We start from the raw sequence: 27,709 nt of genomic DNA, 5'->3' as shown, positions 1-27,709 counted from the left end.
TGAAGTGGTTTTGGGGTGAACTCAGTTAAATGTTTGTGTCCAGCAGGATAATCTAATGCATCTAAGTACCTTATTTATAATGGGCTATCAGGCCTGTTCCTAATTGGCTATCAAGTTTAAAAAACGTTAGGTCAATCGGGGGTGGCATTTTGGGGAAATTAGCGCTCAAATGGATTGTTTTGCCCCTTGAAAGAATGTGTCTAACATAGAGGAAAAAACGAAACCAGTTATCGGTTTTTTTCTGTATCACTCAAAATGTAGAATAGATGGGTAATAGATGGATATAAATAATGGGTATTTAAAGGGAAAAATTATTATCAAAATGTAATAAAAAGAACCCAATCACATGTAGTGACTGAAATGATTGGATTATGATGCTGCATTATGATGCTGCACACTGGATTAATAGTGTTTTTACACGCACAAAAAAAACATTGTGACCTAGAGTGAACGCGCTGGGACGGATGTATTTTAGACGTATAGACCAGGACAGTTGGACAGGCCTATTTTAAAAAATCAGAATGCTGTTCCTTGTACTACAATCTGCAGTGGTCGCAAATGGCCTACTAGGCAAAATTGTAGTGAAGTGACTGCCCTTCTTCCCTGGCGGTTTTGATATTGGGACTGACCGTCTTCATCTGGGACTAATCAAAAGATTCTGTCTGGTACCCAGGCGGTTAGACACAGGTGGCCCTGGGTTGTCACCCAGCCCATGAGTCAGATAGTCTGCCCAGGTGGAGCAGCAGTTTTGAAATCATTATATACAGTGGATATAAAAAGTCTACACACCCCTGTTAAAATGCCATGCTCTTGTGATGTAAAAGAATGAGACAAAGATAAATCATGTTAGATCTTTTTGGTGGTTCAATCTGACTGGGCTTGGTGGGTGTTGTGGATGGTTTTGGTTCAGTTTGGCTGGGCTTGGTAGCTGTGGAGGATGGTGGTGGTTCAGTCTGGCTGGGCTTGGTGGGTGTTGTGGATGGTTTTGGTTCAGTCTGGCTGGGCTTGGTAGGTGTGGTGGACTGTGGTGGTTCAGTCTGTATAGGATCTGGTAGGTGTTCTAACTAATTAACAAGAAAAAGTGTTGCGTTGTGACAGTGACAATATCAGTGCCAAACAGGCCATTTTCAAAGACAGATTACTCTAGGACAGTGCCTTAGCAGAATGGGACATTTAAGCTTTGCAATGGAAATCTTTGCATGTGTCTCATTGTCATAATAATACATGTGCCACTGAGAAAATACTCATTCTATATATTGGATTACCTGTTTACATATGAGTGGTGGGTAGTGATGATTTGGTCTGGATAGGATCAGTTGGTTTGGTGGAAAGTGATGGTCCTGTCCACTGTAAATACTTGAAGCCAAGTGCCCCAACGATGAGGAGGGCAAGAATAGACACTGAGAGAATCACAACAGCAGTTGTCTTCAACATCTGCAACATAACAATATGGATCTGAGGTAAGTCAAATTAAATATCTTGATCCAGGATATCTTGATCGTTTACATCTGTACCTGGTGTCAGTTCAGTTTCCCCATTTTGCCATGAAATCTTATGGCCCTGGGTAACACTAAGGGTAATATCATCCTGGTCTAAATTTTCTTGATTGTTTTCAGGTTAAGATGCAGTGTTGGTCTTCCCAGTTTAGCCATGAGCTCCAAAACATATTTCATTTAGGTTTGGGCAGCCATTGCAGTCAACCGACATTACAAAAAAAACATTCAGGCAGTATAATTTGAATGCACACTCTAAATAAAAATGGAAATCCATCATCAGTTTATTTCACCCAATCCGGGTGAGAAACTGTGGTTTTAGGGAGACGACAGCACAGTTTGACACGCCTAACGCGTAATTGAGTGTCCACAAGAGGGCGACACAACACCAGATAATTAACAGTCGCTCAGGCAGCTAAAAGTCTCAGTATTGTTCCAGTCTGGGTGGAGCGAGATCAGGGATGCCCGAGACAGTCGATAAGGTATATCTGCAGACCGCAAGTCGGGGGCGTTACTTAATATGGGGGTTCCTGAATATTAAGTTACGCCCTCTGATGTTCGCTATTGGTCAGTTTAAATGGGGGTTCCTGAATATTAAGTAGCACCCACCAATGTTCGCCATTGGTCAGATTGGGTACATCCTGGTTTGACACACATTTCAACACTAGGTGTCATGTATGCGTATGACGCCATCACGTTGAGTGTACTAATGGAGGAAGAGTAAACTAATGTTACAACTTTATGTCAGAGTCCATGTGATTTCATTCAATATAATTTGTCAAGATATAACACTAGGTTCAAGCGGTTCAAGCACTGATATAGAAAGCAAAAGTGTGTTTGCTTTAAATACTGCACTTTAGTCTGATTATGCTTGTACCAATTATGTAAAATAAAATGGTATTTTCCAATAACATTTAATTGTATTTTGTTACAGGATTAAAATAGTTTGATAACAAACAACTGAAATACATTCATTTGAAAACTGAAGTGCCTCTAAAAAAGTTTTGGTTACAGTCAAGAATGAGACATGGATCTGACCAGTTTTCATACAAATCATTGTAATGGTTTCTCCTTCCTCTGACTTGCATTGTTCAATTTAACAGCAATCTTCTAGAAAGTTGAAATTGGTAACTGGAAGTGTGGAATTTTCTATAGCCTGTTGCATAAAGGTGGCAAGTTTCAATTTGCATAATTTAGAGGTCAGGTCAACATCTGTTTACAGAACAATGCATTTATCCAGGGGTGCCTGGAACAAGCACAATTTTTATTATATAGTAATGACATGGTTATGGACTTAAAACATTGTTGGGAGGAATATGTGTTACATCTAATTTAACCCTTATCCTAAAAGTTATTTCAATAGCATAAATTATAAGTAGAACAGGTCAAAAAGAGCACAACATATTTCAATTAATATAGCCCAAAATCTTAAAATTAATGGCATAACCTAAGAAATACAAAATTAAATGATATGCCAGTTAGACAATTAAACATTTAATTACCCCATTAAATATTCTAAACATTACATTCCAACACTGTCAAAACTAAACTGTTTCTTTATGTACTGTGTATTCAGCTTTGCCCAGATTCTATAGGCTTTGGATTCATCCTATCATGTTGTATGGCCAGGTGAACACTTCCAAAACACTGTCCAGTTTACTCTTGCTAAATAAATGATGTTCCTTGTCTCTTTGTCTCATTAAATTATATTGTGTTTTCTGGATCTTGTAATTTTTGTTGTGTGGAACCCAGCATTAGCTGATGGTTTAAAGACAGCTAATAGGTATCCTCATCAACAAACATAATTAACAGGGAAGCTCAAAATTATCACTAAGTCCTCTTTTGTCTATTTCGTCTATTAATGTTTCAGTGTCTTCAAAAACATGAATGGGAGAGAGCTTCTTGTTCTTCCTCTGGAGTTGAAGCCTCTCTGAGCATCTGCAGAGCACCCTGTATTTCCTCTTTATTCAGGGGTGAGGATTACCCAGTCTCAGAAAAGGCCCATGTTGGCATTTACCCTGGCTCAACAACGCATCTTTGGAACTGAAATGAAAGATCACAAAAATCACATAGAAGTAGAGGTGTACAAAGTGCAAAGTAAAAGTACTCAACTGTGTTCGGCTTTGTTCACCACTTTAGGGAAGTATCTAATTAAGATCTAAGTAACCAGGTAAAACAAGCAAATTTATTTATACAGCACAATTCATACATCGAGCCCTGCTCAGTTTATATTCTTCAAACATATCAGAAATGTAACCATTCAGAGATTTATAAACTAAAAGCACCATTTTGAAATCTATTCTGTAACTGACTGGAAGCCAATGCTTCCAGTCAGAACCGGAGTGATGTGCTCTTTTCTGTTGGTCCTGTTTAGAATTCTGAATGAGCTGCAGCTGTTTTAAAGTATTTTTGGGGAGTCCAGTTAAGAGGCCATTACAGTAGTCAACCCTACTAGAGATAAAAGCATGGATGAGCTTCTCTGGGTCTTTTTGGGACACCAAGCCTGCTAATCTTGCAATATTTTTTAGATGATAGAATGCTGTTTTGGTGACTGTTTGAAAATGACTGTTAAATGTGAGGTCTGAGTTTTATCAGAGCTCCAAGATTATGCACTTGATCCCTGGTTTTAAGGGCTTGAGAAACCAGCTCTTTACTAATACTTGTTTTGTTTTTTTTGTTGCCAAACACACTAATCTCATAATTGTACACATTATTTTGGGAGTTCAAAACTAATCAGTGATCAATAAAATTAAAAGGAAGAGTGTAAATAATCAATTAAGATCACTGGTTAGTTATGAACTCTGTTTAGGTAATTTAGCTCATCCTTAGCAACTTCACAAAACCGGTGAACACAGCCAAATACTATTTTTTACACCACTGCATAGAAGATGGCCATGACAAAATATTATTTTGTTTACATTTCTAAATAATGACAACATAGTGTATATTAAGCTACAAAATAAATGGATCTTGCCTGCTTGCATAGAGTGACAGGTGCATCACACATCTTTAGCTAGTTATAACGTACCCTAATAGACTAGACCTGGCTTAAGCCCCATGTGGTGCGAGACAAGGCAACCGTGTTCGACATCCACCTGTCAAATCCCGGGCCGTGTAAATTTTGCACCACCCTCTGTTGGAGCCTCATGCACTGTCAATACGCCTCAACCAGGATTCGATTGAAGCAAAGTTGCAGCTGCACTGCAAGCTGGAACGCTGCGGTACGTTACCGGTAGGTTTTAGGTAATAATCGCAATCCATGTGCCACATGGCAGAAATAATAACAAGTAGCCTACCTCGTCGCGTAGCTAGCTATCTTTAAACGTAACTATAAGGGTTGTCGTGTAGTCTGTCTCTGGAAAGCTATTCGAATCTCAGATTCAAAGATTTTAGTAGATAAGCGATCTTAGCAAACACGTTAACTATCTCTAAATATATAGCTAGCGGTTGTCAATTGGAAGCACTTACCAAAATCTTCGTCATTGACCCTGTAATACTTCCTTCATAAATGCATGCGCTTATTCGAAAACACCACACCAATGGAAACCTTCAATGGGCGTAACTTAATATTAAGGAACCCCCATATTAAGTTATGCCCCTGACTTGCGGTCACCTTATGTTTCTCGTTCGGGCGAGGATCTATATGGGCGTTTGACCCCGCACACAATTGACCCTGCCCATCGTTTTTTTCCTTCTAAGGTTTGACAGTCACACACTGAATACAAATACACACGTTTGTGCATGGCACGTGTTGAATTTGGAGTGGTCTCTTAATTGTTTCCAGAGCTTTGGGTTAATATTCGTTTTTCAGTTAGTAATATGTACATAACTAAAGTGAATGTGAAATATCGGTTTGGTACGCTAGGATTACAATACATTCGGGTCTTAGCCCACCCTCCCGCCCCACCCGGGACAGAAATTACAGGGTTTTGAATGTACATGCGGGACATTTCGATATACACGCTTGCGGCCTACACGTCTACATTGTCATAATGAGATCCGGGGCTATTCATAAAATATTCGGGGCTATAGCCCCGGACGCCCAGGGATAAAAACGCCACTGTTCTAGTTCATCCGCGCACGTAACTTTTCTGTGGCAGGACCAAATACTTTTGTGCGTTCTCGTGGACGGCAGCTGAATTGCTTCGAGAAGCCCCTGACTGCAGTTCCGGGCGTGACCCCCCTACTGTTTTGTTGTCCATCTGAGGTTTGACAGTCATGCACTGAATACAAACACACACGTTTGTGCAAGGCACACGTGGAATACAAACGTATTTCTTGAAGATCATAAGAAATATTATATAGTGGTAACAACTACAATATGTGAGTAGAGCTGATGGAAATCCCATTATGCTCTGCTCCACCGCTCCATGTCTTTCCCATCGCTAATCAACGCTGACCCTATGTGACCCGATGACCCTGACCACTAGCTGCCCCTCTCTGACAGTTTCAGTGAAGCATGCACTTCTCAAACTGGGGTCCTGCCCTTTGAGGGGCCAGGGAATTAGAAGACTAGTCTAGACTAACCGTGCACGTTTTACCAGTCATCTAAAAATGCATTCTTCTCTGAAGGGAAAGACGGGGGCTGATAACAACGAAATGGTAATATATTTCCGGGGGTTCTCTGAAAAATCAGATGGTCAGCAGTTTTAGACAACATGCCTATAGAATGTAGAAAATAAAATAGTAAATTTGCTTGTTTGGAATTCAATTAAACTGAAACGAAAAAAGCAGTATCATGCAGCCAAAAAGGAACAACTAATATATTATGTCAGTGGGCTACATTGCAAATCACATGCTTTCAAATATTAAGCGCTCAGCATTTAACTAGTGTAGGCCTATACATTGCATATATTGGCTGTAAGAATGAAAACATAAAATTCACTTGAAATTAAATAATAATGTTAAGCTAAATGTGTGTCTATAGTAACTTGGAATTCCCATTAAGAAACACAAGGTAGGCCAGTCTGGCTTCAGGACTATGTTAAGGTGCGTGATGCATTTCTTATCATTGCTGTTGGCTACTTTTCTAAACTGTTTGTCTCTAAACTGGTTATGCACCAGATCATCCTTTATCAACCACTCAGTTTTACATCTTCGATCCAAGACAGCTGCTGGGACAAGATGCTTATCTTAAAGGTTTTCCAATAAAAACAGATAATACAAGTACTATCACATTTATTCTATAGGGTTATTAATTAAGATGAATGATCATAGCAAAATGTAAACTTACTGTAAAAGTCGGACGGTATCTTCGGGCATCAAACAAAAATACCCAATTAAAATATAAGTAGACAAAAAAATTTTTTTTGGACTAAACGTTTTAATCCTTAGGTATAATGTAGGTACCCACTTTGTTCCTTTCAGATAAGATAGACATTTTCACTTAGGGGTTTACTCACTTTTGTTGCCAGTGGTTTAGACATTAATGGCTGTGTGTTGTGTTATTTTGATGGGACAGCAAATTTACACTGTTATACAAGCACTCACTACTTTACATTGAAGAAATGTCACTTTGCTACAGTGTTGTCACATGAACAGATATAATCAAATATTTACAAAAATGGGAGGGGTGTACTCACTTTTGTGAGATACTGCATTTCATAAAGATTCTTTAGTTGTGGTTATTACATCACTGCATTCCCTCTCCTTGCACCTGTGGGTTTTATGAGTTTCTTTATTAAAGTATTGAGTAAACTTCATGAATTTTTAAGCAACAATGCTTATTTTTTATCCGTGGAAGTTAGGTTCGATTAACTTTCGCCTGTGTTAAAGTTGATACCTTCATCATGAATCTCAGCTTGGGTGACCGTAAAGGAGATGGGAAGAGGTCGGGTTAAATGCGTTTGACTCTGCCCACATTGAGCCCAGCCCCTAATTGCATACTGCAGTCAGGGAAACTTGCCTTATGTTGGGTGTGGATGACCTACAACAGAACAGCCATACACAGACAAATACTGTAGCAGGGATCATGGGGGACCAACTTTTAGTCACTTTAATGCTTCTTCTTTGTTACATTCCTGCAACCCAGAATCAAGAAGGTGAGTGACAGATTTTTGTGTTACTTCTTGTGAGTCCTTCCTTTCGGTCTCTGAAAACTGTCTGAAATCTTAAAACAAAGCAGCTGGTAAGACCTACTTTATATTATATTTTACTTAAATTATAGTCCTACCTAAAACGCTAATAGAAGCTATATCAGTTGATTATTTCCATATACGTTTTATTGGGTTGGAAAACATAATGATATTGATGGAAGAGCAGCTCTCCCTGAACCAAGATAAGTTGATATTTTCCACGTAAGTCTTATTGGGTCCGAGCTATTGAGCATTTTTGATGGAAAATAATTAAGCTTCAACAATGAAACCCTATTGTATTTCTAGCCATTCATTATTATTTTCTCTTACACTTCTGGGTAGAAATTCTAATTAAGGTTTGTTCTTGATTCCTCGCCATGCATTTAACTTTTGGCTGAAGTAGTCCGGGTTTTTACCAAATCGTTTTGTAATATCTCTAAGTATTCAGGCACATCATGTAAATGTATCTACATTTTGAATAATGAGGATGGTTGTCATTTCACTTGTTTAAAGCAATTTCTTTGGATGGCACTTCAAAACTAGGGTTTTTTCTGGGCCAAGTAGTATAATGTTCTTCACTAGGCAAGTCAATGCCCTTTTGCATTTTCTGAAAAATATCTTAAAACAAACAATAACTGAAGGTTGCTGCAGTAGGCTTATGGGATTGCCAGAACATCGCCAGAGAATATAGCCTAGCTGGTGTCTGCTGGGTTCAATGAGGTGCAGACTTCAGGCAGTTGATGCATTCAAATGATATGCTGAAAAAATACTGAACATGGGCTTAATTTGAAGATTATGACTGTCCCACTACTTACGGTGTCCTGAATAATTATATATAAATAGTGTTGTAATTTCTAATTGGTGAAATGGGTATGTAGGCCTACAAGTACCCTTAAAGTACCCTTACGCTAGGAATGTATACTTAAAACCCATTTACTGTTTTCTAATCCAAACGTTTAGCGAATACAGTCAAGGGAAAGAGAAAGTATGCTTACTGTTCCAATTACAACCGAGGGCAGTGATGATCGGCACAACCATTTACTTTGTTACTAAAAAAATATATATATTGTAATACATTTATAGTTGGTCTGTAAACAAGTGAAATGACATGACCAGGCACGTTAATCAAAATATATCTTGGCGGTGACCCCGATGTCTTCCAGATATAAAAAAAAAATGTTGCATTATCCCGAGCTATCCCCACCCAATTAGCATATGTGTAATCAAAATCAAACACTGCATTTCCAGCAGGAAGAAATAATCGGACGAATAACAATGAGCTGCCAGGAACACAATATTGTTTCCCCAGTTTTAAATTAGTAACATATCAATATTAAATTATTCAGTACTATCAGTAGAATGTTTTTAATATATGTTTTATTCAGATCTTTACTTTGTGATATTTGCCTTCCAGAGGCAGACTCATTCTGAACTTGTAAATGTATCATTTGACATATTACACAAGATTTTCTGTAAACAATAAAAATATCATCAGAATTGGGATGCCTAAGAGAAGTTCCATATATTTAACACATATTTTCTTCCATTAAGATGGACAGACCTCTAGATTCTCCAACTACGCAGTTGTAAAGCCTCAACTCATTCAGAGGCGATGGACAAGGAATGCAGACAGACATTCTAAATCAGGACATGTAGGATTCCTTTGCCTTTTTTCTCAGTTGCATTGCACTGCTTCCTATTGGAGAAGACCTCTGGTTTTCTCATCCAATGTTTTTTAAGAGCTTAAAAGAGAGAAACAGCCTTGAATAAAAAAAATAATAGCATATTTTAAAGTGACATGGAATGACTTGTGTTGGAACTCATTTCAGACAGAAGCACCTGACAGCATTTCTTATTCATTGATAATTGACGACAAGGAACACGTCCTTCATCTGAAAATTAACAAGTATGTTTATTCATATATACTTGTATTGGCCACATGACTAAGTCACAGTTGCACTCAGTGAGTGACTTGTGGGTTTTGGGGTTTTCTTTTCTCAGAGACTTTTTATCCCCAAACTTTGTTCAGTATTCCCATACAGCCAGTGTGAATCCAACAGCTACTTACCCAAATCCAGTGGTGAGTAACAGGCTATATCATGAAACAGGGAGGAACTTGGATGCCTGTGAAGTTAGTTGTCTGTTATGAACTTGCTGTTCACTGATAAACCCAGTCCTGGTGGTGGTGGTGTTTGTTTCAGGTCCATTGCTACTACCATGGGCATGTCAGGGATCATGAAGACTCTCTGGTTGCCCTCAGCACCTGTTCAGGACTCAGGTTCGCCTCATTTCACATGTATTTTGGAAAGCTTTACGAACTCCCTGTCTAAAACCTCCAAAGAACAAGCGAGGCAGAAGCACAGTGTTACAAAAACTCCATATTAAATGCAGGAACCTAAGAAGACACAATGAGAGAGGAACCAGGCTATGAGGGGTGGGCAGTTCTTTTCTGTCTGTACTAGGTTTATTCTCTCCATATTGTTGTATTTATTCCACAGTCATTCTAATAAGGGGATTTTTTTAACACTAAGGAAAATCTCTAATCCAATCATAATTGGTTCTTAGTTTGTAAAACCAATTATCCTGTGTTCCCCTACTTGGTTTTGGGCATGTGTAGGTTTTTGTAATCTAGTTAAACTACTGTATCATGTTATGTGAATAAAAAGTATTTGTTTAATCACTGGTTGTTTTATCTGTCGGTTGCTCTGCTTCTTTTCAGGGGTGTCATCCTCCTTGGCAACGACAGTTATGGACTGGAACCCATCAAACAGTCGTCAACCAATGAGCACCTGCTTTATCGTCTGGAGCATAGCCAATCAGAACCCTTTTTCTGCGGTGTGACCACTGAGGCGTCGCAGACTGAGAGTCACTCACACTTTGACCCATCCCACAAACTGACAGCTCTTTTACGGGTTGGGAAGTTTACTTTACACAACAAAATCGATATGGAGGTTTTTGCAGGATTGATGTACTGTCTTGTGAATGCAGGCCCTTACTAATTATTGTTGTTTTGTTTTCTCATAACAGAAAAAACGTAATTTACCTCAGACCAGATATATTGAGTTGGTGTTGGTTGTTGACTACCTTAGGGTGAGAAATGAAAAAGGATCCATGTATGGATTGTGAATAATTTTATGCCTAATGCAAGGGTTTTTAAACCTCTCCTGGACGGCAAACCGGCTGTTTCACGTAGTTAACCACAGCTAGCACACATGATTCATTGTGTTAAACAATCATCAAGCTCTTGAATAGATCAATTCAGGGCTTATGTTTTGTCTATCTTGGGATATGTCAAGGAGATGTTTAGATTCCACTGGTCTCATATACAGTGGATATAAAAAGTCTAAACACCCCTGTTAAAATGCCAGGTTCTTCTGATGTAAATGAATGAGATAAAGAGAAATCCTGTCACAACATTTTCCACCTTTAATGTGACCTGTAATGTGAACAATTGAAAAACAAGGGGGAAAAATAAAAAACTTAAACTGGTTGCATAAGTGTGCACACCCTTAAACTAACTTTGTTGAAGCACCTTTTGATTTCATTATGCACAGTCTTTTTGGGTAGTAGTCTATTAGCATGGCACATCTTGACGTGGCAATATTTGCCCACTCTTCTATGCGCTCCATATCTGTCAGTTTGTGAGGACATCTCCTGTGCACAGCCCTCTTCAGATCACCCCACAAATGTTCAATTGGATTCAGGTCTGGGCTCTGGCTGGGCCATTCCAAAACGTTAATATTCAGGTGAAGCCATGCTTTTGTGCATTTGGATGTGTGCTTTGGATCATTGTCAAGCTGAGAGGTGAACAACTTCTTTAGCTTTCTAACGGACACCTGAAGGTTTTGTACGAAAATTGCCTGGTATTTGGAACTGTTCATAATTCCCTCCACCCTCACTAAGGCCCCTTTTCCAGCTGAAGAAAAACAGCCCCAAAGCATGATGCTGCCTCCACCATGCTTCACTGTGGGTATGGTGTTCTTTTGGGTGATGTGCACTGTTGTTTTTGCGCCAAACATACCTTTTGGAATTACAGCCAAAAAGTTCTACCTTGGTTTCATCAGACCATAACACATTTTCCCACATGCTTTTGGGGGACTTGATGTTTGTTTTTGCAAACTTCAGCCAGGCTTGGATGTTTTTCTTTGTAAGAAAAGGCTTTCGTCTTGCCACCCTACCCCATTCATATGAAGAATACGGGAGATTGTTGTCGCATGTAGCACACAGCCAGTACTTGCCAGAAATTCCTGCAGTTCCTTTAATGTTGCTGTAGGCCTCTTGGAAACCTCCTTGACCAGTTCTCGTCTTTTCAATTTTGGTAGGGACGTCTCTTGTGCCATATTTTCTCTGCTTGATAATGACTGTGTTCAATGGTATATCTAATGATTTGGAATTTATTTTGTACCCTTCCTGAGTGATATCTTTCCACAAGATCCCTCTGATGCTTTGGAAGCTCTCTGCGGACCATGGCTTTTGCTCTTAGATGCAACTAAGAAAATGTAAGGAAAATCCTACTAGAACTGAACTTTTTGTGATTAATCAGAGTCACGTTAAATGATGGCAGGTGTGTAATGACTTCTAACATGACTTTGAATAAGATTTGTTCATTCTAAACACAGCCACATCCCCTATTATAAGAGGGTATGCAGACTTATACAACCAGGTTATTGTAAGCTTTTTATTTTTCATTTTCCCCCCCTTGAAGATTTCAGTTGTTCTTCAATTGAATTGTTCACATTAAAAGTGGAAAAAGTTCTGACATGATTTCTCTTTGTCTTGTTCTTTTACATACATTGACTATACAGTGGATATAAAAAGTATATTATATTCATGACAGTATTTTGGTAATTTCTAATGTATTCCATAATTTTGTCAGTATACCTATAAGAAGAGCAATGAGACAGCAGTATCCGAGGAAATGGTGGAGTTGGCCAATCTGCTTGATGGGGTGAGATGTCTTTTCCCTCACTACTTTCAAGCAAACTATGTTGTTACTCTGAAACATAGTCAAGCGGCTTTCACTATAGTACCACTTCTTAATGTATTAATGTTAACAATTACACAAAATTTTTATTTTGTGGTAGAATCTACTTTTGTAGTGTAACAATGTCTCTTCGTGGTGTGTGTCAAAAAAGGAGTCAAATGCAGGGAGACAGTCAAAGAAATTGTATTGCGTTCTTTGAAAAAAGGCAACGTAATAATCAAATAGCGCACAAGCGCAAAACAACCGCGCACGGCAAATCCAGAACATAGAACAATACCACACAGACGCCCAGAAAGCGTGAAGAAGCGCGCCCCATGCATTGACTCGATGTATTGGGAAATCAGGGGAATGGGATATGAATACCGGAGTTTCTTTAACGCCCTGTAGTCAATGCATGGACGCAAACCCCCATACTTCTTCCTCACGACAAAGAAACTCGAGGCGGGTGAGGTGGAACGGCGGATCTGCCCCTGCCGCAGGGATTCGGCCACATAGGTCTCCATCGCTGCTGTTTCGGTCTGCGACAGGGGATACATATGACAATAAGGCGGCACAGCATCTCCCTTTAGGTTTATAGCACAATCCCCGGGCCGATGTGGTGGTAAACGACTAGCCATGGTCTTAGAAAAGACCAGCGCTAAATCGGCATATTCTGGGGGAATGCGCACTGCGGAGACATTGTCTGGACTTTCCACCGAGGTCGCACCAATGGAAACACCTAGACACCTCTCCTGACACCCCTGAGACCACCCCGTCAATACTCTGCGACCAGGAAATCGTTGGGTTGTGTCCCGACAACCACGGAAGACCCAGCACCACAGGGAAAGCAGGAGAGTGAATAATATGAAATTTACTGTTCTGTATGAGCGGGCTGTATAGTCATAGTGAGGGCCACCGTGACGTTCTCAACTAGACCAGTACCCAGTGGTTTGCTGTCTAAGCCCGTAATGGACCTAGGTCTAGACAACGGCACCAGCGGAATGCGCAGCCTCTGTGCGTAACCACGGTACATAAAATTCCCAGCGGAGTTTACGAGCGCCTTACACTGAGAATTAGCAAGGAAATCAGGGAAGGCCACCAAAAGTGTCATGTGATTCGCAGAGAGCCCTGACAGTGTGTGGTCTACTCACCTGACTCGGTGTAGGGGTGTCAGGCTTCCTCCGCTCGACCCTTTTCTGCTGGAAACAGTAAGAGGCAGAGTATACCTTCCTCCCACTAATGGAACACTCCCTAGGCCGCACCGTCTCCCTTTGTGCGGCGCCTCCCACCTCCATAGGTTCAGGTCTGACGACGGGTTGTGCCGGAGGGGGCAGATCATCCCTGGTGCGTCCGCGGGTGGCTAGCAGGTTGTCCAGCCGGATCGCCATGTCGACGAGCTGGTCAAACGTCAACATGGCGTCCCGGCATGCCAACTCCCTATGGACGTCAGGCTGTAAGTGGCACCGGAAATGATCAATAAGTGCCCTCTCGTTCTCGTTTGGACCATCTTGGTCATGGCCTCCCCCAGGGACGTGATCATGTTGCCGTACTGATGCAGCAGGTTGCTCCCTGCTGGCTTCATTCTCTAGGTGTTGTATTCTGTAACAGTGTGTCTTTGTGGCAGTCAAAGTAACCTAATTGTATTGCGTTCTTCTTTGAAAAAAGGCACGTAATAATCAAATAGTGCACAAGCGCAAAACAACCGCGCACGGCAAATTCTGAACAACATAGAACAATACCACACAAAGACGCCCAGAAACAAGGGAACTAATATAGGCAACCTAATGAGGGAACTGACACCAGGTGCGTGCAATAACAAGACATGACTGTGGGGTGGGTGGAGGAGCGGCGTGACTAGAATTAACTTATTTGCCGCTTTGGTGATGTTAAACTCTTATGGTCCAAATGTGATTAGTTAATGAATTCTTCAGTCTGTATTTGGATGCGTGGGACCTCCCGGAGAAGTTTATTTAACTTGAAATTACATGAAAGACATTAATAGTACACAGGTGAACTGCATTCAGCTAATTACCTGACATCCACAGACAATTGGTTGCACTACAGCTCATTTAGGTGTGACAAAGCGGGTGAATACTAATGGAATCATTTATTTTCTGTTTGTAATTCATTTAAAAATAGAAACTAGATTGTTTTACCTCTTTAATGTAATGGACTTTTGTGTTGATCAGTGCCAAAACTGCTAATTAAGTCCATTTTGATTTCATGTTGTATTGCAATAAAATGTGGAAATGTCAGGGGGGTGAATATTTGTGTTTGTGTGTTTGTGTGAAATCAAACGATCCACAGGCCCTAGTTTTTCTCTGCTTGGCAAAATGTCAAACTCATGGCTGATCAAATGCATTTTTGGTTTACCATAATGAGTGAATGACAGGAGCTAAAGATGCACTCCATACTATAATTCAAGCCAATAGTTTTGTGTGCTGCCATTTGGGTTGTGTTATGTCAGTTATTTGTTATGATAATTTGTTTGTTTTTAATAGTGTAGCCCTACTGGTACACTATGTAGTTACGTTTTTTGATATCTTGTAAATATATTTCTTATGTCTGTTTCCATGTGCAGTACTACAAACAGCTGAATGTTCGTGTAGTGTTGGTGGGCCTGGAAATCTTCAAGATCAGAGATCCCTTTAACGTGACTGACTCGCCAGAGAACGTGTTGGGAAACTTTGTCAAGTGGCGGCAGACAAATCTGTTACCACGGGTCAGGAATGATGACGCACAGCTCATTGTGTGAGTAAAAATGTGATGTTGAGACTACTGATGCTTGAAAGGTAACTGGGAACTTGGAAAAATAAATTGGTCACTTAGTGAACTTTTAGGTCGGAAATTCAGAACTAAAAAAAAAGGTTTTAAAACAATGTTTTGCCCTTGCAATACTAGCTCAATACTTCCCTGTTTTGTAAGCAGTGTGAGTTTGCATTAAATATATTTTTTGTTTAGCTTAAACACTTCTGTAGAGACATTTATTATTTCACTTTTAAAATTGGAAGACAAATTGGCGTAAACAAAATATATCAGCCAGTAGATATATTTATCTTAATTCTTGGCAGTGACTGTAGACCAAATGCCCTGCATTTGATAACTTCTTTTAATTTTTTTTAATTTATCCTTTATATTACCTGGGGATGTCCCATTGAGATAATCAAATCTCTTTTACAAGGAAGCACTGGGGACATTGATGTCTGATGACGTATTCAAATACTTAATTTTTTATTGTTTTCATCAAGTAAAATCCAATGTGAATTGAAAATTGGAACATATTTAGTTCCAAGTTTTCCAAGTTTGACAGATGTTAATAATAGATGTTAATAGTGGACTATAGATACCTGTAAGTTGAGTGTTGGCTGGGGATTTTAAGAAGAACAAAAATGTCCAGAAATTCCTTTTAAGTATTGTACATTGTCAAATTAAATATGATTACATTTGATAGATCTTTATAATGTACTCAGGTGCATCTGAATATCTTATCTACAAACAATATCGGTTACATTTAGGACACCACATCACAATTAGGGGACGTAAACCATTTCACAGTCGTCAGTGGGAAACCATTTTAGTTTCATGTTTTTGTGGGTTCCCCTGGTGCCGTCCTCACTGCTTAATATTAATGTATGAGAAACTGAGTCCTGATATCCAATGGTCAACCGTACTACTGAACACAGGCAGACTTCAGTCAATAACATTTTAAATCGAATGTATTTACAAAGCCCTTTTTACAACGGCAGTTGTCACAAAGTGCTTTTACAAAATACCCAGCCTGAAACCCCAAGGAGCAAACAATAGTTTTGAAATTCATTGGCTAGGAAAAACTCACAAAGAAGGCAGAAATTTACAACGAAACCTAGCGAGGAACCAGGCTCAGAGGAGTCACCAGTCCTCTTCTGGCTGTGCTGGGTGAAATGTTAAGAGTACAAGTTGTAATGATCAATAAATGCTTGTGGGCTGAGTCCAGAGTCTGTTAAACCTAGTCCAGGTCAGAAGCATGACCAGATGGACAAAGACAGGGACAACCGACGGGGGGGTGGGGTGGGGGAGTCAACAGAGTGGCAGCTGAAATCGTCAGCTATCGTCTTGATCTGAAACACAGGAGGACTTCGGACAGGGACAGCAACTAGACTATCAAAGCCTGGTTCTCAGGAGGTGTGGACCAAGACCTCAAGTCCTCCTAAGTTTAAACAGGGCAGGAGACAAGGAAAGTAAATCCTTAGATTTACAAGGATTTACAATGGACGACAACTGACCCTACTCCCCCGACACAATAATATAGCAGCATAAGCCCTTAATAAGTAATACATTCTTTATTTTTGACTTAATTGGAAATAATTATTCAAATTTCCCATTACATCTGTAGACCGATGCAAGTTATGTAAGTTAATCGACAGCTGCCCGCCTTTGTCCGGTCCGGTGAGGTTTGACCTTCTTCTGTGTTTGTTTCCCAGTGGTCTGCCAGGTCCATACAGTGGAGGGATCCTGGGCATGGCGTTCGTGGGCACTGTGTGTTCTGCATCCTCCGCGGGAGGCATCAATGTGGTTAGTAGAAGTGCCGTGTAACTGTCCTGAGCAAGGTCTCGCAGACTAACCCATGAGCTGGTATAAAAAACATCAGTCTGCATTGAATAGACTGTAGTGTCTACAACCCTGTTTCCCCAAAAAGTTGGGATGCTGCATATAAAAGGCTAATAAACAGAATGCAATGATGTGCAAATCGTTTATCCCTATGTTTAATTGAAAATAGTACAGAGACAATATATCAAATGTTGAAACTGAGTAATGTTGTTTTTGGAAACACCGATGCCCATTTTGAATTGGATGCCAGCAGCACGTTTCAAAAAAGCTGGGACAAGGGCAACAAATGCAACAATGCAAAAAATATCTTGTTTATATGGTTGGAGTTTAACCAATGAAACTGCTTGATTCTGGGCGTAGTTGAAAGGTTTTCATCTGTGAGAAGGGAGTATAACACCATGTGACTGCCTGGTTCTTGGTGTTGGGAGGTCTGTCGACAATCTGATACTATCTAGATTATTCATGAGTCACTCTGTGGTAAGAGGAAATAGTGCAGTTTAATTTCAACATTTTGCAACTGTAACGTTTTGAATGGGGGAATGAATATGCCCGAGGCCATAATGATGAAACACAATGTCTTTCTAGCATTCCACAGATATATAAAATATATAAAAAATATATATATATTTTCTTCCTGTTTTTGTACGCTTTTGTTGCAAATGCTCCTCATTAACAAGATTTTCTAGCTGTTCCGAATGTAGAATTCAAAATGTTCTGAACCCTTTGTGCTTCTGGTTTGTTTGTATTTAATTACTCATTTTGCCCCTTTTGAAGCATTGCCAGATGGTAAATCTATGTGAACGGCATGTTAACTAATAACAAGATGTGATCGACAGTTCAGCGATAACAACCTGACCTACGTCTCCACTGTGGTGGCCCATGAGATGGGCCACAACCTGGGCATGATTCACGATGTCTACCCCAGCTGCACCTGTCAGGGACCAGGAGGGACCTGTATCATGAACACCAACGTAACGTAAGCAAGCCACTGCGTTCACCAGCGTTCACCGCTAAAAACTAAAGCAACGACTCGGCCTATTTTAGCCTTCTGTGTTTGTGTTGTCTGTTCCAAGGACGCTGGTGAGAACACAGAGTTGTCACCATAATGGTCAGCAACGTGTTAGTCTTTTAAACCAGGTCGTGCCATGATTTGGAGGCTTGGACTCGCGAGACTAATATTTTAGTAACTTTAATTCACATGTTCATTTGTCTTATCGCGGGTACTTCCTGCCATGGCAATAAATCTCATAGTCTCATAGGATAGTTGATTCTGGAGGATTGAATGATTTATTGTCTGTGTGCGTCTGTGTGTGTGCACGGTGTTGTGGATCTCTTCCTCTCAGTGGCTCCACGGTGTTCAGCAGTTGCAGCGCCTCTAACTTTGAGAGCCTGGTGCTGGGTGGAGGAGGGGTGTGTCTTCTGAACCCGGCCACATCCACATTGACTGTACCTCAATGTGGAAACGGCATTTTGGAGACCGGAGAGCAGTGTGACTGTGGAACACCTCAGGTACTGCCTGTCGCCGTCTGTTTGTCTCCGTTTGGGTATCTGTGTGTTTGCTTGGACGGTCAGGGAGAGGTGTGCCTGTGATGGGTGGGAAATATTACCACAGTGCTGGGTGAGTTCCTGCCAAACCCTCCAGTACTGTCCACTGCCTCGTCGCCCAACGGCTGGTATGTGTTCATGTTGTCGTAAAACTCGTTACAGAACTGCACCAACAAATGCTGTAATGCAGCCACCTGTACGTTGACCTCGGGGTCCACCTGCGCTCAGGGGAGCTGTTGCCAGGACTGCCAGGTGAGTGAGCTTTGGTCAGCGAGCTTCGTTCAGCCTTGAAAACTGTGTGGTTTTATAATGAAGCCAAACCCGAGTAGCTGTTTGATGGGTTTCCGTGAGGGCAGTTTGTTGCGGAAGGGCCTTGTGGAGCGCCATCTGCAAAACATGGGCGTTTAAACTTTCCGCGGATCGGTGGATCATTCACAGAGCGTATGAAGTGATTACCAACGTTGCTCCGGCCTGACCTGACCTCTGATTTCAGGTCATCGTGTCGGGCACACCCTGCAGAGGGTCGGTGAACACGTGTGACCTGCCGGAGTACTGCAACGGCTCGGCACCGACCTGTCCCTCGGACTTCTATGTCATGGACGGGCTGCCCTGTCAGGACAACACTGCATACTGCTACGAAGGGCGTTGCCAGACCTACGACTACCAATGCCAACAACTCTTTGCACCAGGTGGAACTCTTAATAGAAGTAAGTAGAAAGACAAAATAATCTTGGCACAATTAGCGGTTTTAAGGAGCGAAGCATCAAAAGCTTATGGAATAAAAATGTGAGGAATCTCTGAAGAATATGCAGGCCAGTCAGTATTTATTACAATAAAAAGGGGTGTGGCCAGATACGGCTTATTCATTCTCTAAAGAGAACATCCTTCCTACCCCCGCTTGTGTATTCCTCTACCTGTCTTAGATGTTAACTCTCAAGGGGGTAGGGGAACTTCGTAAAAGTCGCTCTCAGGCTAGCCAACTTCCTGAAGAACAAAGGACAGATATCCTTATTGGTTTAGGCAGATGAACAGGTGGTCAGAGGACCCAAAGAGCCACTGATATCATTCAGACAGGTCACAAACAAAGACCAGAGTTACATACCAGTGAATAGAAAAGCAGACATTTCTAAAATGGACATTAGTTCAAGAAATTCCATAACACACCAATCATATTTCGTTTGTCACTGCACCTGGGAACTACAGTGCCTAAGGAAACACTCAGGCCCCTTTGAATTTCCCCACATTTTGTTGTATTACAGACATGTAATTGAGTACATGTATTTATTTCTCATCATCCCACACAGAATAGCCCATAATGACACTGTTACGAACCCCGTGGCTCTAGCAGTCTCTGGTTGGTACAGAGACCCGTAACATAACTCTAAGTAGCGTAGTGTGAAGCAACAGTGAGAACAAAAGACACAGACAACCAAAGCAACCGTCAAACAAAATGTTATGTATGAACACATGGTAAATGGGTTAGGGAAAAGGGGCTGAGCTGTAAGTGTTTTTAGACAAAGGTTTCCTGCGGGTTGTGTATACCCAAGGGCGACTTGCTAAAAATCCCCTTCCCCCAGGTATGAACAAAAAACACAGATTAAACTTAAACCTAACAGCAAACAATTGACTAGACAAAACAAAACACCACAGCAATACATACTCACACAAAACAAGACAAAGTGAGATGTGCTAAAGCTATGTGGTGTATGAATAAAAGTGGTATATCTCAAGAGTTTGTTGCACAATCCCAATGTCCCCCCTAAACCCTAAGCCCTGAACCCTCACAGACTTAACTGATGTCACCTGGTAAGTGATTGACTGCAAGAGGCTGCAAGGGCTCTAAATGCAATAAATAGTAATGGGACACCATTTTGCAACGTTATTATGTTACCTTGACAACACTGAAACATGTTGGACACTATTGCGGGTTTGTGACATTTTATTTTACGTTTTTTACTTTCTTTGCAGCCAATAGACCGACTGCCTAATTTATGTCTTGCAGGCTCTTGCCCTACATAGTGGACAAGAGGTAACTGTCAATAACAATCTAGATTTGCCAATAATCCATGTATTATCTTTGGTCAAAACAGCATTGTTAAGCAAAAACTAAAATAAATAGTTGAATATATGTATACTAGTTGTGTAATAAGGTGATTATATTCCTCTGATTTCACATGTTCTATGTGCCATCTTAAATCCTTGTTAATGTAGTGCAGTTTACCGTTCTTCCCTTATAAAGCTGGTTTTCTGGGTGTTTTTTCTCTCGCATGCGGGCTTCCCTTGGTAACCCTCGCAACGCTATGAACTGTGGGCAATTCCCTCAGGCAAAGTCTGCAGAAATGCAGACTTACGAAAAGGGTGCATAAAAAGCTCAAAAAGTCTGGGAAGGAGCCCTTGCGCACTTGCCAATTTGACAGTGGGACAGCCCTAAGCCCTCACAGACTTTGCAAAAGCGCACTTCAAAGTCTGTGAATCTGTGAGTGTGGACATTGGGATGGGGCCCATGTCTATGTCAACTGACGTGGGATAAAGAGTCTCTTTTTGGGAGAACCAACTGACATGGTTTATTAATCCAGGGATTTGTAATGTGATTGGGTAATGGATAACAGAAACAAGTGATGCAATCAGGAGGAGTGTTCACTCATTGGTCCACCTCAGCAATCAGACGATGAACTGATGACTGCCATGTGGGACACACCAATGACATCAATCAGGAACATAAGGGACACTTGTGATTATGGCAGAATGACGGGAAAACCACAAATGAACATACAGTTGTATAATAAACACGTTTGTAGGAATTAGTCCCATTTTAAAAAGAGATTGTGTACATGAGTATTTAGACATTTTATTTAGAACTGCGTATAAACACAGTTTGGGAAGTTTCTCTTATTATTTCTTGTAGATCTTTTCAAGCAGTTTTAGACTGGGTGGTGAGTGTCAGTGATTTGTGATCTTCGTCTCCCCACAAATGTTCAATGGGATTCAAGTATGGGCTTTGGCTTGGCAACTTGACCACATTCAACAACCTGTCTTGAAGCATCTCTTCTATTAGTTTCTCCAATCTCTGCAGACAAACTTTGATGCTTTGTTGGAGACCATTGGGTTGCCTGGAAAAGCTACAAATTGCCCATTGATGGAGCTCCTGGGAACTTCTAATGCTTCAGGAATTTTAGTTATATCCTTCCGCCTCACCACAGTCTCTAAGGTCCTTGGACTTAATGATTCCAATCACGTATACAAACCTCAAGAATGATTAAAGGACACCGGATGCTTCTGAGCTCAATTTGATGTGTCACGGCAAAGGGTCTGATTACTTATTTATGTGAAATATCAGGTTTTAATTTTCAGTGAATTGCAACACATTGTTTTTTGACATTGTTATTATGGAGTGTGTTGTGTAGATTAATTGCATTTTTTTAATGAATGAAGTGTATAAAAAAACGTGTGGAGGTGTCCTGAATACTTTCTGAAAGCACTGCCTGTGAAATTGATACCATTAGAGATTTATTCTTTTATATCCGACATTCTGAAAAGGACTGTGTTTTTATGCATGTTTTAATCTCTTTTATTGCCAGATGCAAGCAAGGCAGCAGACATCTGCTTTCAGACTGCTAATCTCATAGGGGATAAGTATGGAAACTGTGGAATTACATCGACAGGGGCCTATGTGAAATGTAAAATGGCGTAAGTGTCCTGGATTTATTTCTATCTAAGCATTTTATCTTAAAGATGCAAAGATCCATTGATAAATAGTGTCAGTAAATATGTTGTTGGGAATGCACTGTAGATGGGAATAAACTGGGGAGCCCCTGAGTGGTGCACCCGTTTCCAGCGCTGCCTTGCGGGAGCTGAGAGCTTGGTCACTGCAAACCATCGGTGCCCAGTAGATGCCGTAAAGGCCTTGTCTCGTTGCCCTGGCAAGTCCTTGTCAGTTGTGCTTCTTGACTTGGGGATGTGCTGTCTTCCAGTGTGCATGTGCCAGCGAATGCTTCCTGGTTGAGGCGGCAGTCTTCAACTCTTCCGAACCTGCTGAAACTTTGTTATTTTTGCGATGAGGAAAAAGACTCAATCGTGATTTGAACATCACAATATTGGAAAATGGGTTACAAGTGTGAATAAAATAATAAGATGGAAATTAAAACATTCTCAAATTGTGCAAACCGCATTCTTGCCCCATGAGTGATATAGCTCTCCTGATGTTTTGTTTCCCATTTCCCTGCTGTTTGTTTCCTGCAGAAATGTCATGTGTGGGAAACTGCAGTGCACCAACGTCGACACCAACAACCCCCCTCCTGGACGGTCGGTCAGTAACCAGATCATCAATCGGTCTTCGTGTGTCAACGCAGACTTCAACCTGGGCCCCGATGTGCTGGACCCGGCCTACGTTCACCACGGGAGCCCATGTGCCACGGGAAAAGTAAAGCCCATGGACCTTTTTTTAGTTTGACTCTCTTCAACTTGCGGTCCCTGTGTGGAGGGTGGAGATAAAAATGCAGCTCTCCCGTCTCCTCTCGTCTTCCAGGCCTGTGTCAGCTTCCGGTGTGTGAACGCCACGGCTCTACTGGCTGTGAACCTCACCTGTGACGCGCAGACTACGTGCAACGGCCGTGGGGTAAGAGAACAGTATCGTTTTACGGCTCGGATAGTGGTGCTGGCGTCAGCTATTGAGGGAGTGCTTCCCATGAGATTAATGATGGCTGCTGTACTGTCGTCCATCAAGAACCACCCATGACGTGCACATTTATTCCTTGTGATTAGAAACATTGAGAGAAGGGGAACTGTTGTTTTCTGTCGTTGCCGGTAGAAAAGAATGTAACGCCGACAAGATGCCAATGACCAAAGCGCGTTGCGGCACGCTGAAAAGGGGTTGAACGCGACCCACCGTGTTGCCGGGGGTGATGTCACGATCTGTCGGTTTGACTGATTACTTGTTCCGCAGGTGTGCAACAACATGGGGCACTGCCACTGTAACGACGGCTGGGGTCCCCCGTACTGTGACCGGTCGGGGAGGGGTGGCAGCGTGGACAGTGGACCGGCTCAGATAGGTACTCTAACCACGCCTGGGGTTTGACAGCCCTACCGTTCCTGCCCTTCTGGCACCTGTGGTTTCCTTCACTTAAACGCAGACACATAAACGGCGAAATGAGGGATGCAGTCATTTTATAATTCCCAGTATACCGTGTCACCAGTTTCAGCCAAGGGATCTGAAAGTCCCATATGAGTTGAATGCATTACGAGCTTCCACCATTTTAATGTAGTGTCCATGCTAAGAGGCCTCCATCTTTCCCCTCTTCTTCCAGACTACTCCCGGAGGAATGGGCTGCTGATCTTCTTCCTGCTGGTGGTTCCTGTCCTGATCCTACTGGTCTTTGTCTTCAGAAGGGACTCCTTGGAACCTTGCTTTCAAAAACTACACCGCAGAAAGTTGAGGTAAGCCGATCCACAAACCCATAGCAATATGACAATTCTTTTTTTACATACAGGTGCTGGTCATAAAATTTGAATATCATCAAAAAGTTGATTTATTTCAGTAATTCCATTCAAAAAGTGAAACTTATATAATGTAGAAATTCATTCCACACAGACTGATATGTCAAGTGATTATTTCTTTTAATTTTGATGATTATAACCGACAACTAATGAAAATCCCAAATTCAGTATATCAGAACATTAGAATATTATTTAATTATTTACATGAAAAGTATGAGCATGTACAGCACTCAATACTTAGTTGGGGCTCCTTTTGCCTGAATTACTGCAGCAATGCGGCGTGGCATAGAGTCGATCAGTCTGTGGCACTGCTCAGGTGTTATGAGAGCCCAAGTTGCTCTGATAGTGGCCTTCAGCTCTTCTGCATTGTTGGGTCTGACATATCACATCTTCCTCTTCACAATTCCCAATATATTTTCTATAGGGTTAAGGTCAGGTGAGTTTGCGGGCCAATTAAGAACAGGGATACCATGGTCCTTAAACCAGGTACTGGTAGCTTTGGCACTGTGTGCAGGTGCCAAGTCCTGTTGGAAAATGAAAGTTGGTCAGTAGCAGGAAGCATTAAGTGCTCTAAAACTGCATTGATCTTGGACCTCAGAAAAGACAGTGGAACAACACCAGCAGATGACATGGCACCCCAAACCATCATTGACTGTGGAAACTTTACACTGGACTTCAAGCAACGTGGATTCTGTGCCTCTCCTCTCTTCCTCCAGACTCTGGGACCTTGATTTCCAAAGGAAATGCAAAATTTACTTTCATCAGAGAACATAACTTTGGACCACTCAGCAGCAGTCCAGTCCTCTCCCAGGCGAGACGCTTCTGACACTGTGGCTTGTTCAAGAGTGGCTTGACACAAGGAACGCGACAGCTGAAACCCATTTCTTGTATATGTCTGTGCGTGATGGTTCTTGAAGCACTGGCTCCAGCTGCAGTCCACTCTTTGTTTCACAATCCTCTCCAGGGTGCGGTTATCCCTATTGCTTGTACACTTTTTTTTTTCTACCACATCTTTTCCTTCCCTGCGCCTCTCTATTAATGTGCTTGGACACAGCTCTGTGAACAGCCAGCGTCTTTAGCAATGACCTTTTGTGTCTTGCCCTCCTTGTGCAAGGTGTCAATGGTCGTCTTTTGGACAGCTGTCAAGTCCGCAGTCTTCCCCATGATAGTCTAGTTCTGTAGGCTACACAGAGAGACAATTTAAAGGCCTTTGCAGGTGTTTTGAGTTAATTCGCTGATTAGAGTGTGGCACCAGATGTCTTCAATATTGAACCTTTTCACAATATTCAAATTTTCTGAGATACTGAATTTGGGGTTTTCATTAGTTGTCAGTTATGATCATCAAAATTAAAAGAAATAAACACTTGAAATATATCAGTCTGTGTGGAATGAATGTATACATTATACAAGTTTCACTTTTTGAATGGAATTACTGAAATAAATATTATCTTTGATGATTTTCAAATTTTATGACCAGCACCTGTATTGTCAAATAGTGTCCTTAGCCATTGTTGCATTTCACCTGAAGTTGTTTTGTGCACAGGCCAGGAAACACCACAAATGGCCAAACTATGGCCAATCTCCAGCGACGAGCACCACCGCAGCCCCCGCCACATCCGGTAAATGGAATGTTATTGGTTTGTCACAGGATGCAGCCTGGAAGGTCTCCAACCAATTATAACATGGATTACTATACAGTAAAGTTACCAGGCTATATTTTCCATTGTTTTATTCACTCGTGTTGTACTAATTCTGCTTCCTCCATGTCTGTTTCCAGCCACTGCCGCACACCTTTCATCTGTTGCCTCAGCGCCCAGGTATCAAGGATCTTTTACTAGGGATATTTTGTCTAACCTTTATTTTGGAAACAAGGTTTTCGCCAGTAACTCAGGCTTCTTTGTTTTCATTATGTACACCATTGCATTTGCCTTTTTATGTATATTTTATGTAGACTTAATTTTTTTTTAGATGCACAGAATGCACTACTCCACTCCGCTCGGACACCCTTTCAGAAGCAGGGTCCAGGTGTTCCAAGACCCATCCCAACCAGGCAGAAGCCCTAACAGAAACGAGGAGTGGTCAGGAAATCAGTGGGGGTCAATTTCATCCACCGAGGTGTGGTGCAGTCAGTCCGCAGGGCAAGAAAGCGGTTAGCAGGATATTGATGTTGGTTTTATCTATGGACTTTAAACACAAGGGTGTTTCCCTTTATATATTTTTGCAAATGTGTCTATTCACAACGTATGTTTATTTTTTTCATCCAAAGCACTGTGGTCATGATTGCGTACATTCTGGGTTAAGCACAGAGCTGGCATCAAGCCCACTACCTTATAGCTATAAGCCATGCTATACCAACAGAGCCACATGACACTTATCTGAACTGTACATCTCACTAAAATATATTCAGTGTAACCTTTATTTTATTAAACAAGGGTAACTTGGTGACAGAGACTTTTTTCTTTAATCCATTTTAACAAAAGTTAAAACACTAATGAGAAATGCATAATGTCAACACAGTTAAGTTAATGTAAGTTAACTTACGTTAATGTTATGTCATTGTACAAATGTTTTATAAGCACTTGTTATAATGTATTTCTAAACTATGTAAATGTGGAATCATAATAAATATTGGGTATATTATGTATTGTTGTCATTGTATGTATAGATTTTTATTCCTTTTACATTGTCCAACATCTTTGCACCAAATGGGCTTTGTGAACTAACATCACCCATATTTAGTTGGTCACTGCGCCTGGGAACTACAGTGCCTTAGAAACTACTCAGTCCCCTTTGAATTTCCCCATATTTTGTTGTATTACAGACTTGTAATTGATTGCATGTATTCAGGGGTGTAGGTTTGATATCAAATGTGAGGGGGACAACAATTTTTCTCCAGGTCATAGCTAGGGGACAGGTTTTTGTTTCCAGATATAAAAGGTAACCGTACTACGGGCCTAAATTATAACATGTACATAAAAAAACAAGCAAATGTAAGTCAGATATCAAGTTTGTGTTTATTTTAAAAGCAGGGTTAATATGCTACATGACAAAATCAAAGTACAATAATGTCCCCTTTATTCCAATTATTTCTTTAAAATATTTAGGCTACACTATTTGCAGGCCTCCCAAAAGAAAAAATATTTCATTCCTTAATTTGTATTAATCTCAAATTTCCAAATGGTGATTTCTGGCTTTTGAAACTTTTGCACAATAAAAACACTAGGACTGTAGTGGAGCCCCTGGAATTCTTTTAACCACTTGAAAACGAAGTGTCTTATTTGACAGCTTCTTTGTAGTGATAAGGCTTGTATTTAGCTAATATGATTTATCTGTAGCTACTTCTGCCTCTGTGCTGACCTGCTCTGACATCTCCCTAACCACTTCAGGGCTAGGTGTATCCTTGGCAATGGCTGCTCATCTTCCTAGAATATATCAACACAATACAAAAAGCAAAAACTGTATTGTTTTATACAGACTGTGGTTTAGGTTTTTTGAATGATTGTAACCTCACATGGGAAGCTCCGTTACCACCATCAGACATATTTGCACTGGTG

At 41.0% G+C, this 27,709-nt stretch overlaps 1 protein-coding gene across 4 annotated transcripts; it reads left to right on the top strand.

Annotated features, from left to right (window-relative positions):
• Window positions 1-7,446: 7,446 nt before the first annotated feature.
• On the top strand, window positions 7,447-26,741 carry LOC105025300 (disintegrin and metalloproteinase domain-containing protein 9-like). Of its 4 annotated transcripts, none has more exons than XM_029120600.2 (22): window positions 7,447-7,534; window positions 9,119-9,219; window positions 9,397-9,473; window positions 9,569-9,647; window positions 9,769-9,845; window positions 10,287-10,479; window positions 10,595-10,657; window positions 12,444-12,515; window positions 15,112-15,281; window positions 16,991-17,081; window positions 17,954-18,093; window positions 18,461-18,626; window positions 18,825-18,914; window positions 19,156-19,369; window positions 22,241-22,349; window positions 22,902-23,082; window positions 23,188-23,277; window positions 23,605-23,710; window positions 23,966-24,095; window positions 25,699-25,774; window positions 25,933-25,972; window positions 26,124-26,741. In XM_029120600.2, the coding sequence occupies exons 1-22, from the start codon at window positions 7,465-7,467 to the stop codon at window positions 26,216-26,218; spliced, it is 2,430 nt and encodes an 809-aa protein (XP_028976433.2). In that variant the 5' UTR covers window positions 7,447-7,464; the 3' UTR covers window positions 26,219-26,741. The 4 variants fall into 4 exon arrangements, with proteins under 4 accessions (XP_028976433.2, XP_028976432.2, XP_028976434.2 ...); XM_029120599.2 differs by having other exon boundaries at window positions 25,684-25,774; XM_029120601.2 differs by lacking the exon at window positions 10,595-10,657 and having other exon boundaries at window positions 25,684-25,774.
• The last annotated feature ends 968 nt before the right edge of the window (window positions 26,742-27,709 follow it).

This window comes from Esox lucius, chromosome 6, assembly GCF_011004845.1.
Source record: "Esox lucius isolate fEsoLuc1 chromosome 6, fEsoLuc1.pri, whole genome shotgun sequence".
Classification (NCBI taxonomy): Eukaryota; Metazoa; Chordata; class Actinopteri; order Esociformes; family Esocidae; genus Esox; species Esox lucius.
The sequence above is the reverse complement of the archived record's forward strand: the minus strand, read 5'-3'. Positions and strand labels throughout refer to the sequence as shown.